This window comes from Lichenostomus cassidix, chromosome 27 (genome assembly GCF_008360975.1).
Source record: "Lichenostomus cassidix isolate B80296 chromosome 27, HeHo_3.0, whole genome shotgun sequence".
Lineage (NCBI taxonomy): Eukaryota > Metazoa > Chordata > Aves > Passeriformes > Meliphagidae > Lichenostomus > Lichenostomus cassidix.
The window spans coordinates 2,307,897-2,325,856 of NC_139507.1; the positions used below are offsets into that span (position 1 = coordinate 2,307,897).

At 40.0% G+C, this 17,960-nt stretch overlaps 3 protein-coding genes across 4 annotated transcripts; 1 reads left to right on the top strand and 2 right to left on the bottom strand.

The window, feature by feature from the left end:
• Positions 1-2,177: 2,177 nt before the first annotated feature.
• On the bottom strand, positions 2,178-3,506 carry LOC146426518 (olfactory receptor 6Y1-like). Its single transcript, XM_085083310.1, has 2 exons — positions 2,619-3,506; positions 2,178-2,216 (listed from the first exon to the last, which is right to left on the bottom strand). Exons 1-2 carry the CDS (start codon positions 3,504-3,506, stop codon positions 2,178-2,180), a joined length of 927 nt encoding a protein of 308 aa, XP_084939436.1.
• A 1,467-nt stretch (positions 3,507-4,973) lies between these two features.
• On the bottom strand, positions 4,974-5,936 carry LOC146426519 (olfactory receptor 6B1-like). The gene has a single exon (XM_085083313.1). It carries the CDS (start codon positions 5,934-5,936, stop codon positions 4,974-4,976), a length of 963 nt encoding a protein of 320 aa, XP_084939439.1.
• A 3,443-nt stretch (positions 5,937-9,379) lies between these two features.
• On the top strand, positions 9,380-16,956 carry LOC146426520 (histo-blood group ABO system transferase 1-like). 2 transcript variants are annotated; one of them, XM_085039926.1, is made up of 6 exons: positions 9,380-9,516; positions 10,630-10,725; positions 11,787-11,855; positions 13,384-13,422; positions 14,237-14,371; positions 15,623-16,956. In XM_085039926.1, exons 2-6 carry the CDS (start codon positions 10,661-10,663, stop codon positions 16,290-16,292), a joined length of 978 nt encoding a protein of 325 aa, XP_084896052.1. In that variant the 5' UTR covers positions 9,380-9,516; positions 10,630-10,660; the 3' UTR covers positions 16,293-16,956. The 2 variants fall into 2 exon arrangements, with proteins under 2 accessions (XP_084896052.1, XP_084896053.1); XM_085039927.1 differs by lacking the exon at positions 9,380-9,516 and adding an exon at positions 9,541-9,739.
• The last annotated feature ends 1,004 nt before the right edge of the window (positions 16,957-17,960 follow it).

Genomic DNA, 17,960 nt, shown 5'->3' on the forward strand with positions numbered 1-17,960 from the left:
TTCATCTTCCTGGTTCTGAGGACATTCTCCTTAGCATGTTGCTTATATATACTTTAATAGATGCACATAAAACCACTAGGGATTCAGTTCCTAGAGTCCTGGACCTTCCCAGCAGACATCTGAACCCCAAATGAGATATTTTTCCCTTGTGTCATTTTTCTTCACCTGCAAAAGGAGAAAAACCAGGAATAAAACACAAACAGTAAGGTGTAATGCTGTTTCTGTGTGTCTTTTACCCCCACTTTTTTCGCAGTTTCTTATGTAAAACCCTTCCTGCCCCCTGTAGATTTCTTTGTGCTAAGCAAAACACTGTAGACCTAATCAAAACCTCATTAGCCATTAGAATCTTCCTGATTATCAAAATAGACACCATTGCCTTCTCCCCAGCCAATATGCTTCTCCTCTCTAAATAAAAGCAAGTTTTCATTAAATGTGTTTTCTGACCAGCAGGGAAAGTGTACTCACCATCTAAAATTTGGAAATATGATTGAGATGAGGGTTCAGCCTCTGAGGGAACACTGCTCTGGAATCCAGCAACCACTCCAGGAAGGGAAAAAGCATCTCCCAGCCCCTGTGTGGGTATCTCAGACACCCCAGGACATGGCTGGTTTTTAATAATCAAACTTGCATTCTTCTCAGCACAGGAGCATCACATTTAGTTACAGCAGACTATGTTAAATTTTCTTTGGTTTGGCATGTGGTTTTAAATAAATCTACATGAAATAGATGTTTCTGATCTTGATATAATGGCTTCCCAAATTTTGTGACTGACAATGGATCAATATCTTCTAAAACCAGATTGTTTTACATTTGCACACATTCTTGTCAGCTCCCAGAGGTGGAGAGTAAGATTAAGAAAGAAGGAAAATTTCTCAAAAGCTAAGATTGGACTTCTAGTCTTACCTACTTTACTTGTGGGATGTGACTTATTTACAGCACTTTAAAGGCACCCAACCTTGAATTTGCAAAAGTGTTTTTTAGGAAAACTTCCAGAAATAAACTTAGATGCAAGAGAGAATTTGCATTCTCAAAGAGTTTGTGTTTCTGTAGGACTTTTCTGTGTTCTCTCCTTCCCTAAGAACACTTAGCAATCCCTGTTGAATAGGTTATGAACTATTTGTTTCAGGTTTTCTGACAACATTATTATTACTGTATATAAACCCATCGTAATTGGAAGATAATCCTCTTCGCAGTGTATTTGAAGGATTTTCCTGACATAATTTCAAAACAATCACCTTCAGATCAGTGCTTTAAAACCAGTCAATGTGTGTAGCCAAATCACTGTATTCAAGAACTTCTCACCTTGCAAAATTTCAATGGAAAGCTCACTAAGGAGTACTGAAATGCTATGGTTTGCACTTTATATACGAAAAACTGAAATAGGAGAAGAAATAGATTAGGTGATTATTGGTGTATCAGTATTTTAATATTGATTTTTAATGCAAATCTAAGGAACTACTGGATTTTTTGGGGCAAAATTGGAGAAGTCAGTCTGCTAGTTCAGAGCATAGAATACCAGATACTATGGTCTAGTTGTAAACTCAAATTTATTATGGTCATATGGAGATGCACTCTACTGACAGATTTATTTATTTATTTGTTTGTTTATTTGTTTATTTATTACAGAATATTAAAAGGTTTGAAGCACTGTGATAGTCTGCACATGGATTAGTTTTCTTGGAGGCACCATTTTATTTCTTTATTTATTTTACAATCATATTTTTGCACAGATGATCCAAGTTTAATTCTGATTCATCAGCTGTTTCCAGACTCCTGCATAAGATCATTACTCCTGATGAAATACTGCTGCATCCAAGGCTTGTGCAGCCTGCAGGAAATATTGAAGTGATTCATCATTTCAGGTGTGTCTGAATTTCTTCATTGAACACATTATTTGGTGTGCAATATAAGGTTATTTGGGGTACCTGTTGTGAACCTGAGACAAAGCCCAGGTGACAGTGCAGTTGTCCCATGTGAACAGCAGGAACTACTCACATTATACCTTCTCTAATGTCATATAATGTCAAATAATCCTTCTTCTTCAGAGGATTATTCTTTTTATCCTGCACCAGGTATCTAAGAATGTTAAAACTGCTCATCTTTTTCTGCTGCCTGTTTCTTTCAAGGGATAATAGCAACATCTCAGAGTAAATAAATCACACATAGGTATCTAGTTTTTACATGCATTTTACAATGTTTTCTGGACTCTGTTCTATCTAGGACAAACAAATCTGGGGTTCATTTGCTAGCATTTCCAAACCTCTTTAAAAACAGAGCAGTCATTCAGCCGGAGACTTTTAAGATAGGGTGACAGCATAGATTCTTAGGGGGAAAACAAGCAAAAAAAAATCCCAAACCCAAACATCTCAAGTCAAAGGCATAGTATATACATAGATCTAACTTAGATACATTAAAGTCTAGTTCAATAAATATGTATTTAGTGTGTGCATGAATAGGAGAGTTTCACTTTGGCATGGATGAAGATTTGGATCTCCTGATTTTAGCTCATCAGCACTGCCAGTCGATCTTCACGAGCAAAGCCTCTTCTCCAGGACTCTTCCCTTGATTTCTTTGGTGTCTCTTCTGCAAGTAAAAGTCCTTCTCAAGGCAATCCTGACTTCTTTGTTTCTGAGACAATATATGAGAGGATTCAGAAGTGGCACAACCACCGTGTACAGCACTGACACCAGCTTGTTAGCACAATAGGTGTACATGAGCTTGGGGTGGGCGTAAGTGAAAAGGGTGGTGGAGTAGAACAAAATCACCACAGTCAGGTGGGAGCTGCAGGTGGAAAAGGCTTTTTGCCTCCCCTGAGAAGAAGGAATCTTCAGCACGGTGAAAATGATGCAAATATAGGAGGCAACCACAGTACACAGAGGGACCATGATCACCAGCAGAGCCAGGATGAAGTCCACTAGCTCAGCCAAAGAGGAGTCGCTGCAGGAAATATTCAGCAGGGGTGAAATATCACAGAAATAATGATTGATTTTGTCCACATCACAGAATGAGAGCTGGGCTACAAAGCTCAGCTTGATGGAAGAAGTGGTCAAACCACATATCCAGCAGGCAGCTATTAACTGAGCACAGAACTGCTGGTTCATGATGAGTGGATATCTGAGAGGTTTGCAGATGGCCACGAAGCGATCATAAGCCATCACAGCCAGCAGAATGTACTCAGTGCAAACAAAAGTCACAAAGAAATACAACTGTGTCATGCACCCCCAGAATGAGATCTGTTTGTCCTGAGAGAGGACATCTGCAAGCATCTTTGGCTCAATGACAGAAACATACCAGATCTCGAGGAAAGACAGATTCCCCAGGAAGAAATACATGGGTTTTTGCAGAGTGTGGTTTTTTCGGATGATGAGAATGATGAGGAAGTTTTCCAGCACAGTTAATAAATAAACCAGAAGTAAAGTGGAGAAGAGAAGCAGCTGCTGTTCAGCAGTGGTGGGAAAACCCAGGAGAATGAAATACCTGACTGTGGTTTCATTCCTCCCACCCATTCTATAGAAGAAAGATGAGCTTTATCCACCTGAAATAAATTAATACAATGACACCTAACTACACAGGCTTAAATTCATAACTATATGAATTACACCTCCACTTAAAGACACTGTAAAAATTCAGACATTTCGTTGCTGGGTTTTAGAAATTAATTTTGCGAATCTTATCTGCTCAATTCAGAATTTTTCATTTTAAAAGTTAAAGCATGCTTTTTACTTTACATTTCATGGAGATAAATATGCATTGCAAGTCTTGTTTCATCTAAGACAAAGGTCTAAAATAAGCCAGATGAACAATGCTGTTATATTATCCATTTCCATAAAGAAATGATAGGTTATGAACTGATAAATAGACATTCACATTGCCAATGTTTTCATTTCTACCTCTAAACATTTCCAAAGTTATATCATATATATTCCATGAACCATGAGGGAAATGTGAAGTACCACAAGGATATATTCATTTTGATATTTAAAAACCCTCCAAACACATCTGAAGGAGCCCACTAGAGTTTTCTATATCTAGCTCTGAGATACTTATATATAAATAAAATCTACTGAGACAAAAGGTACACACAGCATCCCAGGTACAGCACAAATCAGCAAATTATAATTCTGGGTCTGGTTTGTTTGCAACTAACTCAGATTAATCCTTCAAAAAGAAGAATGGCCCAGCCTGTGCTATTAAAAACAAAACTGTTCTCAACCTTCTGTAGTGGGAATCCTCTGCCTCAGCTGATCCTGGAGACAATGAGCAGCAGGGTGCAGATGAAGTGTAGACTGATGTGTCAGTTGTGGGATTTATACCAACACTGATAAATCGACATTTTATTTACCTTTGGTGTCTCATGAGATTTGATTAAGAAATTATAGATAGCCTCCCAATGGAAGCAATCACTGAAAGAGTAAGGATGTTATTGTTTCCTCTGTGATTCCATACAGAGAAGAAACTGAAGATTTTTTCTGAGACACTGAACAATGAAAAAATACCAGCTATTTTCTACTAGTTTTTATAAAGCCTTTCATGTTCTCCTATCACAGATATCTAAAATGGCTGTTATTATCTGAATTAGTGACGTTCCCATCCTCATTCCTGTGAAGAAATTTGACATAACTATTTACTTGGTGCCTCAATTTCTTGAATCCTAGTTTCATGTTAAGTTGGATCAAGGTCAGAATGCAATTTTGTTCTTTGGTGCAAACCAAGAAAAATACATTAAGAGAAGGCAATTATGTTTATTGCCTTTTCTACTCCTCAGGAATGATGTGTGATGTGTTTAGCAGAAACATCTTTTACATAGTATTAGCATTGATTTTATCTGAACATGCAGATTGACTCGGGAAAAGGAATTCTTAACCACTTGATGTTGAAAGAAAACCCTATTAACCATTTCAAAGTCAAAATTTTATTAGGTTTTCACAGGATTCAGACAAATTCAGTGCAAAGCCTTTCTTCCAAGCATTGCATTAGTGATCAGCTGCAGAAACCCTGGAGAGAGCAGCTGTGCTGCACAGGACCTTCAGTAAAGTGTCCTTGATTTCCTGGTTCCTCAGGCAGTAAATTAATGGATTTAGCATTGGAGTGACTACAGTGTAAATGATGGAAATGAGTTTGTTGAGGTCCAAGGAGTGCACACTCCTGGGCCTGGCATACATGAACAGCATGGCTGAGAAGAAAATGATGACCACAGCCAGGTGAGAAGCACAGGTGGAGAAAGCTTTCTTCCTGCTCTGGGCCATGGGAATGAGCAGAATGGTGCTGATGATGCAGATGTAAGAAATGATGATGACAGAGAGGGGAATCAACAGAATGAACAGGGCTGAGACAAAGTCCACCATCTCTGCCACTCTGCGCTTGGAGCACGAGAGGTTGAGCAGAGGGCTGATGTCACAGAAGAAGTGGTTGATGACTCCAGCACCACAGAAGGAGAGCCGGGAGATGAAGAAGACTTTCAGCACAGATATGAGGAAGCCAAGCAGCCAGGAGCCCAGGGCCAGCTGCAGGCAGAGCCTGGGGCTCATGGTGACAGCGTAGTGCAGAGGGCTGCAGATGGCCAGGCAGCGGTCGATGGCCATGGCAGCCAGCAGGGCACACTCTGTGCACACCAGGGCGATGAAGAAGTACAGCTGGGCCATGCAACTTGTGAAAGAGATGCTCTTGTTCCTCACCAAGAGGTTGAGCAGCAGTTTGGGAACAGTGACTGAGATGTACCAGGCCTCCAGGAAAGCTAGGTGGCCTAGGAAGAAGTACATGGGTTTGTGGAGTTGGTGGTTGGTTATGATTAAAGTGATGATAATGATGTTTTCAGTGACTGTCAGCAAATAGACTGTGAGGAAAATGACAAACAGCAGAGTCTGTAGCTCTCTGCTGGCAGGGAATCCCAAGAGGATGAACTCGTGGATGATGTGGGTGTCATTTTCTGGTAGCATGATGACATTGAAGACCTGGAAGGAATATAAGGAAGAAAAAGAAAAGAAATAAGGAATATTTTGTATTATCTTCCCCAAGCATCCTCATTATACTGGACTTGCAAATTCACATTTTAAGGTGAGATTCCACACCAGTTATTTAACATTACTTATTATTTATTACTTGTTCTCATTTTCCAGTATAGCTAGTGGAGATTCAAGCAGTACAAGGCAAAAACCTAGTTTAAGTGATTTAGCATGCCATAGAATACAATTTGTATTCTATACCACAAAATACATGAAGTTTGATGTTTATTCTTCTTCTTTTCTACTTCTTAGGGAAGGTTTCAAACAACCTATTTTTTACCTATTCCTGCACATTCCTATTCAATAATCAATTTACTTTCTAGAATGATGTTCAGAATTCATCACTCACAAAATATTTTTCATAAAAAACATTAGGAAAAAAATTAATGTTATTTAAAAAAAGAAAAATTAACACGTATTTTTGTGATTTCATTATTCATTTGTCATTGAGTTTCAAAATATCTATTTCAAATTCGATTTTTCCCTTGCCATATGGATAATCTGTGTAGAATCACTCTAATTACAAAGCTTACATATTTCATTACATCACTGCTGCCAAATAATGAAGTAACAGAATACTAAATATTGTTTAATTTTCAAGGATTATTTTCACATCTCCCAGCCTTCCATGAGATTTAAACTGTGGTAAATGCTGTAACTGTGGTAAATTATGTAACTCATAAGGCAAGTAACTCATTTTCCAGTATAGGCAGTGGAGATTCAAGCAGTATAAGGCAAAAACCTATTTAGCATGCTGTAGAATACAAACCATAATTGAAAAGTGCCTGAATGAAAATGATATCATAAAGAGAAAATAAAAATTATGGTTCCACATTCCAGTATAGGTTTTAAAAATTCCAGATCTGCCTTGTGGTACCTGAGAATATAGACTGGCAATAATTTAATTTAAATTTTAATTTAATTTAATTAAAAAAGGATAATGAATTGCAGCATTTCAGGTACCTGTCCTCAAGTAACAGATGACTCTCAGGTGGCATAGAAAGATAACTTCCATGCTTCAAGAATGGAGCTTTTCAGGGTAAAAATAATAGTGAATATTTTTTACATTCTAGTCCACTGGAAGTTGAATACAAATGCCTTTTTTTACCAGGTAAATATGTTCAGAAGTACTGCTATTGCATAGAAAACACAAAGAGAATGAGGGAAAGGTTATATTTAACTTATACTCTCAACAGAGGTCATAGGAGTTTTAAAAACACATAAAGTACAATAAGAAATCTCCACACTTCTAGTCTTTTAATCTATCAAGTCCACCTCCTTTTTCCTTTCCAAGCAATTCCTCATCCTTCTCTCACACTCTGATAAATCTGTCCATGTTTCTCTTGAAAACTCATAGAATCACAGAATCCCAGAATGGTTTGGGTTGGAAAAGACCTTAAATCCCATCCAGTGGCACCCCTGCCATGGCAGGGACACCTTCCACTGTCCCAGGCTGCTCCAAGCCCTGTCCAGCCTGGCCTTGGACACTGCCAGGGATCCAGGGGCAGCCACAGTTTCTCTGAACACCCTGTGCCAGGGCTCCCCACCCTCCCAGGGAAGAATTTCTTCCCAATACCTAATCTAAACCTATTCTTTCTCAGTTTGAAGCCATTCCCCCTTGTCCTGTCACTGCAGCTCCTGACAAGGACTTGGAATCACATTTCCAAGACACTCCCAACTTGTGTTGATATTCTCATTGCTCAGGTGAGATCAGGTGAGAAGAAAGACCTCTAATAAAACTAGAGAAAAAGAAATTAGGTGCTCTTTGTTTGAACAAGAGATCAGTATCTATGCTTCTTTCTCTTTCATTTAGCTCAAACCTTACCCTTTGGTTTTCTGTTTCTCTCCGAGTGGTTGAGAGCTGCTTTGTGAAAAGCTGTGAGCATTTCCAGCTCCTGCAGGCTTCCTGCAGCTCCAGCTGAGTGTGAGATCTCCCAGGATGGGAAAAACATCACTCAGTATATTATCCTTCAAAGCCCAAGAGAACTGAGAACAGAATCAGAGGGAATAAACTTCCCTCCTCCTTCTAAACCTCAAGGTGTTGCTCTGCTGGTGGTTGGTTGTTTGCTTGTTAATGTTTTTCATTTGCTAACAAGCTATTGCAGCACTGTTCATAATTTTTTTTTCTTTCTCCAAAGTCAATGCTGTCTGTGTGAAAAGGCATCAGACTAGAACTCAGGACATTTGTACTTTGCTGTCAGCTCCTGATGGGTAGATTTGAGCAATAAAACTCTTCACTTAGCAGTGCCTCAGTTTCTCCATACATTAAATAATTGTTACACTGGCCTTGAAAATCACTTGAGGCTCCACAGAGAAAGCAATACCCAAGCATTAAATATCAATAACATTTTAGGTGTGAAAGAAACCATTCAGAGGGGAAATCCTACAACTGAGAGTGAGATACAGCTAAAAAAAAAGTCACCTAAAAACCAGTGACAATAGTGCAAATTTCCATATGTGATCTACAGGACTGAACTCCCATTAAAGTCATCAGGGAGAGAGTCAGTAGAAAAGACTCTGGATGGTGTTTCAGCTCATTCCAAAGCAACCAAACTGGAATTCATTTTCCAAAATGTGTGTCTTTTCAAACACTGTTGAGTGATCTTCACAGCCTTCAGCTCTGTATTTTCTGTATCTCCCAGACCTATGAAGATGTTTTGGATACCTGAGGCACAAACCATCTGTTCCCTTCTGCAGAGGATTAAAATAGAGCAGATGTATCCCAGACACAACTTTGTGCTGCTTACCACTTACCTTCATTTTTATGCCTTATTTTCTTGTTCCTATTCACCTACCCTTTCTTTAGCCTACCTTTTTCAATCCTTCTCATACACTTTCTGCCTCCTAACATTTTAAATTAGAAGTAAGCTCCATTTTTAAGGATGTAGGACATTTCATCCTATACCTAACAGAGTGGCACCAACAGAACAGAATCAACTTAGGAATAATTCTTTGTAGACAACTGTATTTTCCATAAGTAAATGAAGAGAAACACTGAATGTAGTAGCTCTCTTAAGCATACTTAAGGTGTATCTGAAGGTCTCCTTTAAGATTAAATTAATTATGCCCTGAAAGTGTTTATTTCTCTCCTGTGACTACAAGAAGCACTTTAATTTCAGTGTGGTTGGAAATGTCTATATTACAGATATTTGCCTCTAGGACAACTCTTATAAAAGGAACCACCTACATTCTAAAAACAAAATTAAATAAATTAAAAAATCTCCATATCGGAAGTTTAGGCAGACTTGTTGCTCATCAGGAATCTCAGTGTTGTCGTGTTGGGAACAACTGGTTGTTGCAGGTCTGTTGTTGTTTTCCCATGAGTCAGGAGCAGCACTCCCACGGCAGGCACAGAACAGCACGGGGTGGAGGCACAAGGTCTGGCCCTGAGCCCATGGTGACACCTGGGTGACATCAGGAAGGATTCGCTGTGCTCCCAGTGCTGCAGCAGGGGGTGAGCAGAGCTGGAAAGGAGAGCAGGAGCTGCTCAGGTGTGGGATTGGAAGAACCACTGGTGAGTGTTGTGGTTGGGGGTGAGAGGTAAAAAGTAGATAAAAAAGGGGATTACAGGGGGAAGTGAGCAGCTGGAAGCAGGAAATGGTAATATTGACAAACACAGAATGCTGCAAAGAGTCTTTCCAGAAGTTGGGAGCAGCTGTGAATGGATGGATGGAGAAGAGAAGCTGAGCTGGAGAAAAGGATTGTCAACTTTGACTTGGAAAGAAAGAACTGCACTGGTGAGAGACACAGGAGAGAACCCAAAGAATCCCAGGAATCCTGGTTAAAAAGGAGAGAGAGAGAGAAAGAGAAAGGAAGAGAGAAAGAGAGAAAGAAAGAGAGAGAGAAAGAGAGAAAGAAATAGAGAAAGAAAGAGAGAAAGAAAGAAAGAAAGAAAGAGAGAAAGAAAGAAAGAAAGAAAGAAAGAAAGAAAGAGAGAGAGAGAAAGAAAGAAAGAAAAAGAAAGAAAGAGAGAAAAAGAAAGAAAGAAAGAAAGAAAGAAAGAAAGAAAGAAAGAAAGAAAGAAAAAGAAAGAAAGAAAGAAAAAGAAAGAAAGAAAGAAAGAAAGAGAGAGAGAGAAAGAAAGAAAGAGAGAGAGAGAGAAAGAAAGAAAGAGAGAGAGAGAGAAAGAAAGAAAGAAAGAAAGAGAAAAAGAAAGAAAGAGAGAGAGAGAGAGGAAAGAGAGAGAGAGAGAAAGAAAGAGAGAAAGAAAGAAAGAAAGAAAGAAAGAGAAAAAGAAAGAAAGAGAGAGAGAGAGAGGAAAGAGAGAGAGAGAGAAAGAAAGAGAGAAAGAAAGAAAGAAAGAAGCAAAAAAAAAAAAACCCTGATTCAGAGAAAATCTGAAATGAGAATTATTGGTCTGAAAAATTTTAAATGGTTTACTATACTACTATTTCAAAATTACTATATTACTATTTCAAAATGAGAGCTCATTGTGTAGAATATCTATTGTAAAGATATTTATGTATTATAAATACCTAGATGTAAAACTTTCTATCTAGAAAAACTAACTTTTCTCCGTATTATGTCCAGACCTGCAGTGCAAAACAAAAGCCTAACCCAATATTTAATAACTACAGTATTTTCTGCCTTTTTGTGATTTTTGTTTTTCACTTTGCAGTCAATCCAGAGCTCACAATCTGTTTTTCAACACTGACAAGATGGGAATCACAAAATTACAAGGACTGGCTATTCTAGTGACAGCAGGAATCACTGGTGCAATCTGGTGGGTGTTTAACCTTTGATCATTATTCTCGACTAGCACATATTTCTGTTGCCCAGACTGAGACATGTTCCTTCCAGCTATACTTATAGACATACAATGTAAGCATTTACACAAAACTAATAACTAATTTTGAGTAAATTCAAAATCCCCTTTTACATTCAAAAAATGCAAATAAGCACGTGTAGACACTTTTCAGCTCTTCTGTGAAATTCTAAAAGCATGATGAATTGATTTCTATATATTCCTGTGAGCCCAAGTGTGATTTTCCATGTTTACACACCACAATGACACCTCCACTCTAACACAGTGATCTTGGCACAGAGTTTGATTAATGTGTGCAAGAGAACTCTGCAAAACATTTAAATAATTTTGCATCTGTGGCCACTTACTGTGGAGTGGATTTAGCTGTGTTTATTCTGCACAAGAATGGTTTGGGTTGGCTTGAGTCTCCCTTGGTTCTCCTGTCTCTACAGCAGCCTAACTCAGCAAGGCTTCCATGGTGTGTGTTCAGCACTCTGGAGCCTGAAATGAGATCAAGTGGGGTTAATTCAGAATGCAGAGTTTGCTGGAACAGCATTGAAGAACTGTTCCATTTGGAGGAATTAGGACAAGCTTTTTATCCATCATAAATGCTCCCATTTTTGTTGACAATGCAGTTGGGCTCCATCAGAGGAGATCCCACATGCTGCCCAGAGCAAAGGGATGCTCTACACACCTTGCTTCAAAGGGCAACTGCACAGGCAGGTTCTGGCATCAGCTGAGACCAAGCTGTGCTGGAAAACAGACACATTTCGTTTTGTGCAAGTAGCTTTGGGCAAATGAAATCATTCCCAGGTGTTCAGAGTTAATAGATCTTCAGATAACTTGAGGCTACACAGCTGCCTTGAAACAGCTGAGCTTTGTAAATCCTCACCACCATGCTGATCCCACAAGTCTGTGTTCTGTCAGGTTTGGTTTATAGTTTCAGTCATAAAGGAAATGGAGGGGAGGGAGGTTGGTGTTTTGGGGTTTTTGGGTTTTTTTGGTAATCATTGACTCATTCCTTTCTTATCCTGTCCAAGGTATCACTACCCTTTCTCCCCAGCCAGAGACAAGGAGCACACAGCCTCCTCTGCAGGAGATTCAGTTCTGTAAGTTCATCCTGCATTTCTGCAGGATCCAGCATGTCTGTCATTTTAGGCCATGGGGAAAATGCACATCCAAAAAGACCAATTCTTCAGCAGAAGATCCATGCCCTAGAAGTACAAATTTCCCTTTTGAGATAAGCCATCCTGCAGTGAGCAGCTAAAAGGCTGACTGCTCTCCTGACAATGCCTTGAGCTGGGTGAACAGGCTCAGATTCCAGAGACTTAATATGGGGAAATATGACCATAATATTCCAGAGACCTAATATGGTCCATTGATGCAGCTCCCCCAAAACCAGGATGAAAAAACAACTTAATTCCATCTGGTTTGGACACCTGGAAGCTGGCTGTGTCTGCACAAGGGAGTCATCCAGGCTTCCTCTGTATTCATTAATAAAAAGTGGGTCCTTTGGCATATTTTCTGCTCCCTCTGATTTAGTGTTCTCCACAAACCTGATGAGAACTAACAGATTCTGGCTGTGGGATCAAGACAGAGTTTAATCTGGTAGTTTACCAGACTGAAACTTGCTCAGTTTTTAATGCTTGATTTCATTTAACTGAACCTTTTTTTTTTTTTAATTATTATTATTATTTTCTTCCTTTGAATTACTCTTTTCCTATCCCCACTGCCTTTTTGAGTTAGGTTTCCCCTCTTCATTACTTCTTTTATAATACAAACAAAAGAATATTTACTCTTTTATAATATGTAGCTCTCTAGAAATGCTGCTCTAAGGAGTCTAGCATATGCAACTAGAGGAGAAATAAACTTTAATGCCAATAAAACAATATGACAAAAACAATATGCATTATTTTTGTAATTAACTTGAAATTTAAAAGATTCCAATATGAGAATTTCAGCATTTGCATACCAGCACCACTCCCCCCCAAAAAAAGTTAACATGGCTAGCTATCTCTCTGATTTTGTGTATATGTGATTCCTTTCATATCCCTGTATTAGCCTGTTTAATCTCTTACTTTTAGTAAGCATTTCCTCTTTTACAGAACCTGTTTTTCCTGCTGGAAAATCTAGGGATGAAGCTGGGTGGGTTCCCATTCCATGACCCATCTACAGGAACCTGCATGAGCAGGGAGGATGGGGAGCAGTGTCACCTGCTGGGTGTCCTGTTGACTCCCCAGTGCAGGCATGCAGACAGAACCCTGCCAGGAAAATACAAACTCTGTGCAAAGTGTTTGGCCTTGCTGGCTCAGCTTCTCACTGTGCAGAGGCAAAACTGAATTTTCCAAAGATGCACTGCAGCAGCAGAGCCTGAAAATTATTTAAAAAGGGATTAATTTGCATTCAGCTCGACTTATATCAGCTGAGTTGTCTGTTGAATGTAGTTCACATTGTATATGAAGGTGAAGTAATATAAATAATATAATAGTATTTGTGATGGAGTCTGACTGGATACTCCCTGACATTGAATCACTGCTGAAATACATAGAGATCTCTTGTGGGGCTCATGTCTCAGAAAATCTGAAACTTCTGGGCCATGAAGTATTGATGTGTCTTTTATTTCTCCCTCATTTGCAGACAAACAGATTTCAATGAAACATCTCTGATGTTCCCATGGTAAGTGTAACTCCTGTGGCTCCATTAACAGGATATCAATATCAATATTCTGATTTTTCTCACAAACACACTCAGCTCTGTTTCTGGCACATAAAAGTCAGGAGAGCTCAGAACAAGACTGAATGAACAGGAAAGGATGCCTTACTAGGAAAGGTACTCCTCCAGAAACCATTTTCTAATTTCTTTTTCTAATTTTCTGCATAGATGCAGAATCTTTAATTTGTTTACTCTCAGAAAGGAAACTGAGAAATTATGGTGAATGTTGAAAACATTTTGGTTTAATTTGATCTTAATTGATTTTTTGCATCCCCTGTCAGCTCTCCCCTCAGAAGCTAAAAATCAAGAGGTCTGATACTGTTTTTAATGGTAACAGCATCATACATGATGTGTAAATGTCTGTGGAAGAAACTTTTTAGGTCAGTGGGATAAATTATTTTCTGGAATTGCCTATTCTAGAGCCATTTGTGCTAGAAAAAAAAGAAACCAAAAAAAAAAGTAATAAAAGAATCAATGCACACAGCACAGGGAACAAGCAGAAGGAGTTGAAAACCATGGTGAAATCAGAAAATTGCTATAATTGCTGTCCCAGAAACAGTAAAAACCAGGGATTGACACCTATTTGAGGTGTTTGCTCCAGGATCAGATGACTCATAGCTCAGATTTTGCTGATCCTGCTGATTTCAAAGGGAAGCTGGGGTGATTCACTCACAGATCTGGGGTGATTCACTAACAGATCTGTGCTGAAGGAGTTCTGTTTGTCTTCCTGGGTTTCCTAAGCCACCTAAACACCAATTTCATTCTCAACTCCTTGCAGGAGACGAGATGTGCTCCTGTTGACACCCTGGTTGGCTCCAATTGTCTGGGAAGGCACATTCAGCAGAGACATCCTGAATGCTCAATATGTGCAGAAGAACTTGGTCACTGGAGTGGTGACTTTTGCTGTTGAAAAGTATTGGTTTGTCATTTATTTCTTGTCAAATAGTTAAACCTCTCACCTGCCAGTTGTGCTGCAGCACTGCTCGTGGAGCAGAAGTGAGGAAACCTTCCAAAGACTGAGCTTGAGCAGCTTTAGACTGGGAGAAATGTGACATGTGAGTGTCACCTGCCAGAGTCAGGCAACTGGCTGTGACAAAATCTCCTTGGAAATATAACTAGCATTTTGACGCCTCGAGATAAAAATGCTAGTTTCTAACAACAAGTTTTCCCTCTAGCCTGCACTAAAAAAATAGTAAAATTCTGTAAAGCTGAGATTTTATTGGGTTTCTGTAAGGGTTTAAAGTTAAAATATTAGCTAGTAAAATTATTAATCACACTGTTATAGCTTGCATGTTCTTGGGGAGGTTCTGTTTTGAGTTTCTGAGTAAAGAGCTATACTCCCTCTATCTCCACTAGCATCTTAGAGTTACATAGAGACTTCAGGTATTTCAAGGCAATCAAAACTATTTAATTTTGACCCTCTCCTATGAAAACAGGCTGAGAGAGTTGGGGTTGTTGAGCCTGGAGAAGACCTTAGAGCTCCTCCATACCTAAAGGGGGCCTGCAGGAAAGGGAGAGAGGGATTTGTTACAAAGGTAGGTGGTGACAGACAGGAGAGAATGGCTTTAAACTGAACGAGGGCAGAATGAGATTAGATATTAGGAAGAAATTTCTCCCTGTGAGGGTGGGCAGGCCTGGCACAGGCTGCCCAGAAAAGCTGTGGCTGTTCCATTCCTGGAAGTGTCCCATGCTGGACAGAGCTTGGAGCAGCCTGGGACAGTGGAAGGTGTCCCTGCCATGGCAGGGTGGGAATGGGATGATCTTTAAGGTCCTTCCAACCCAAACCATTCTGTGATTCTGTGTTGATTCTATGATCCTCTCTAGCAAGTTAAGATGTTACTCTGCAGAAAGAATAACATGGGAAAAAGGAAGAATGAGAAGAATTATTCGCATTATGCAGTGATATTAGAGAGCAGCACTGGGTAGAAGTCATGTTCTGTGCATCCATGGAAGCACAAAAGAACAACAGAGTCTAGTAAAAGCTAAAATATGGGATAATCTGCAGCAGCAAGGGGAAGGTTTGAAGAGCAGCAGCTCTGTTAAATAAAGAGCACTAACATAAGGGAGCAATGGACAGAAAAAGACAAAGAAAACAAACTTTTAAAACCGTCATTCTTCAGCAGGAGGAGCCTCTCTCCATTCTTTTCCTTTCCATGTCTCTTAGATATGTCCAGTTCATAGAAGGGTTCATGAGATCTGCCAACAAGTACTTCCTTGCTGGGCACCAAGTGAATTTCTACTTGTTCACAGACAGCCCTGAGAAGATCTCTCACCTCCAGATGGCCCCTGAGAACCACCTGTGTGTCATCCCAGTGCAGAATGACTCCAGGTGGCAGGACATCGCCAGGAGCCGCATGGAGATCATCAGCACGTTCATCCTCAGCCAGTTCCAGCATGAGGTGGACTATCTGTACTCCATTGACATCGATGTCCAGCTGTTGGCAGACATTGGGGTGGAGATCATTGATGCCCTGGTGGGAACCATCAGCTCCTGGCAGCTCATGGCAAATCCTGAGGACAAAGCCTATGAGACACACCCTGAGTCTCGAGCTGCAATCCCTGAGGGACAAGGGGACTTCTACTACACTGCTAGCTTCTATGGGGGAAGTGTGTCTGAGGTGTACAAACTGACCAGAGCCTGCTCCACAGGGCTCAGGGAGGACAGAGAGAATGGCATTGAGGCTGGGTGGCACGATGAGAGTCACCTCAACAAGTACCTGCTGCACCACAAGCCAACCCGCCTGCTGTCCCCAGAGTACTACTGGGACTCAGAGCTGAGCTCTCCTCCCAGCATCCTGGTGAAGAGGATGTGCTCTGTGCACAAGGAGAGCTAGGGACAAACTGCTGGAACAGAGAATGCAAAGTGTTTCCTCTTGACAGCCCCACTGAGCTGAGGGTGATGGGCAAAGGAAGTTTCCCTATTTTGTAGGACTACACACACTTTCTGCATTGCTCAGCCCACAAAGTGAGTCTCCTTAGCTACTGTGAGACTGCTAAACCCAGAGATTTCTTCTGGTGAAACTTTTGTTTCAGCTCTTTACTTTTCAACAGCTCTTTCATCTGCATGTTTACAGGCACAGGCTGCTAGCCACCCTGAGAACATATTAAAAGTGACAAGGACATACCCAAAAGGACAGCATTTAGGCATTTGAGTAAAGTCAGTTTGCAAATCTACAAATGATCCCCACAGATTATGGTGTGCAATTATACTTTTCTTCTGCTGTCTTATATTGTTTGCTGAAAAGATAAAGTCCTAACAATTTGATAATTTAAGAATTTGAATGATACATTACTAGCTTCACTTTAAACTCAACCATTTTAATGATCATTTTCAAACTCATCTGATGGTTGATGTCTCAAAACTTAGGACACATGAGCAAACCAGGCTAGGCAGAAGGTTGAAGCGGATGGGATTATCTCTCATTTGTCTGGGTTATATAATTGTCATAATATCTGTTTTGAATCTCTTTGCTCCATAAATCTTCTTTGGTCTTTTAATGGTGTTATCTGTTTTATTGCAGTTGTATTCCTTAAGAGTGGTTTCCCAGATTTGAAAACAGAACAAGAAGATAACATCATGCTCAAACCTGGTTTGTCCAAAAACTGGGCAGTAAAAGATTACTGAAAAAGGGCCAGAGAAAAGGAATCTGTGTGATATGAAGAGTTTTCAGATAAAGATTGGTGTGAAAGTTCAGCTGAAGCATTCTGGTGAATTCAGTTAGCATACTTAGGCTGAAGTAATCAAATAATTTTAGATTAATTGAATGGGACACAGATTGAGTTATAAGACTCAGCTTCTTGATACTTGCAGAAAGGTGAAATACAGATGGATTTGTAGTCAGGGAACATAAGACAGGAATCATGGCTTGTTGCCTTCAGAGGTTCACTCTCTGGTAGAATCTGTCATCCAAGTGTTAGAAGGAAATTCAGAGTGATGCATCCAAAAGAATTCCCAAGAATGAATCTGTTTTCTCACCGAGGGAACAGGGGGCTGTGCATTTTAATTGGCACCTGGAGGAGGAAAAGGCATGTAGCTGAACCTGTCCAGGGCAGTGGGATACTGACAGAGCAGCCCAGTGAATGCAGAAGGACTGGCTGTGCCAAGGAGATGCTGTGATGGAGCAGGAGGAGTGCCAAACTGGGCAGGTGGAGCAGAGCAGGAAGTCAGTGACAAGTGGGAATCAGAATGGAGCAGCCTGTGATGCCCCAAGGACAATCTCTAGCATGATAAATTTGTTTATCCATGATAAATCAATGACTTAACATGGAAATTATGGCCTCTAAATAGAGACACCATGCTGTTGGTCAGGTTTGGTAGGACCAGGGCACAGCATAGCCAGGCTTCTGAAAAATAGATATGGGCATGGCTAAGTAATAAGTGGAAATGGATGTACCAGGATAGGACAGCAATCTTTAGATGGGGTTAGTGGGCAAAATATGAAGCCAGAGCAGCTTAGCTGTGATGCAGAGTGAACATAACTCAGGAAGGAGTTATAAAGATC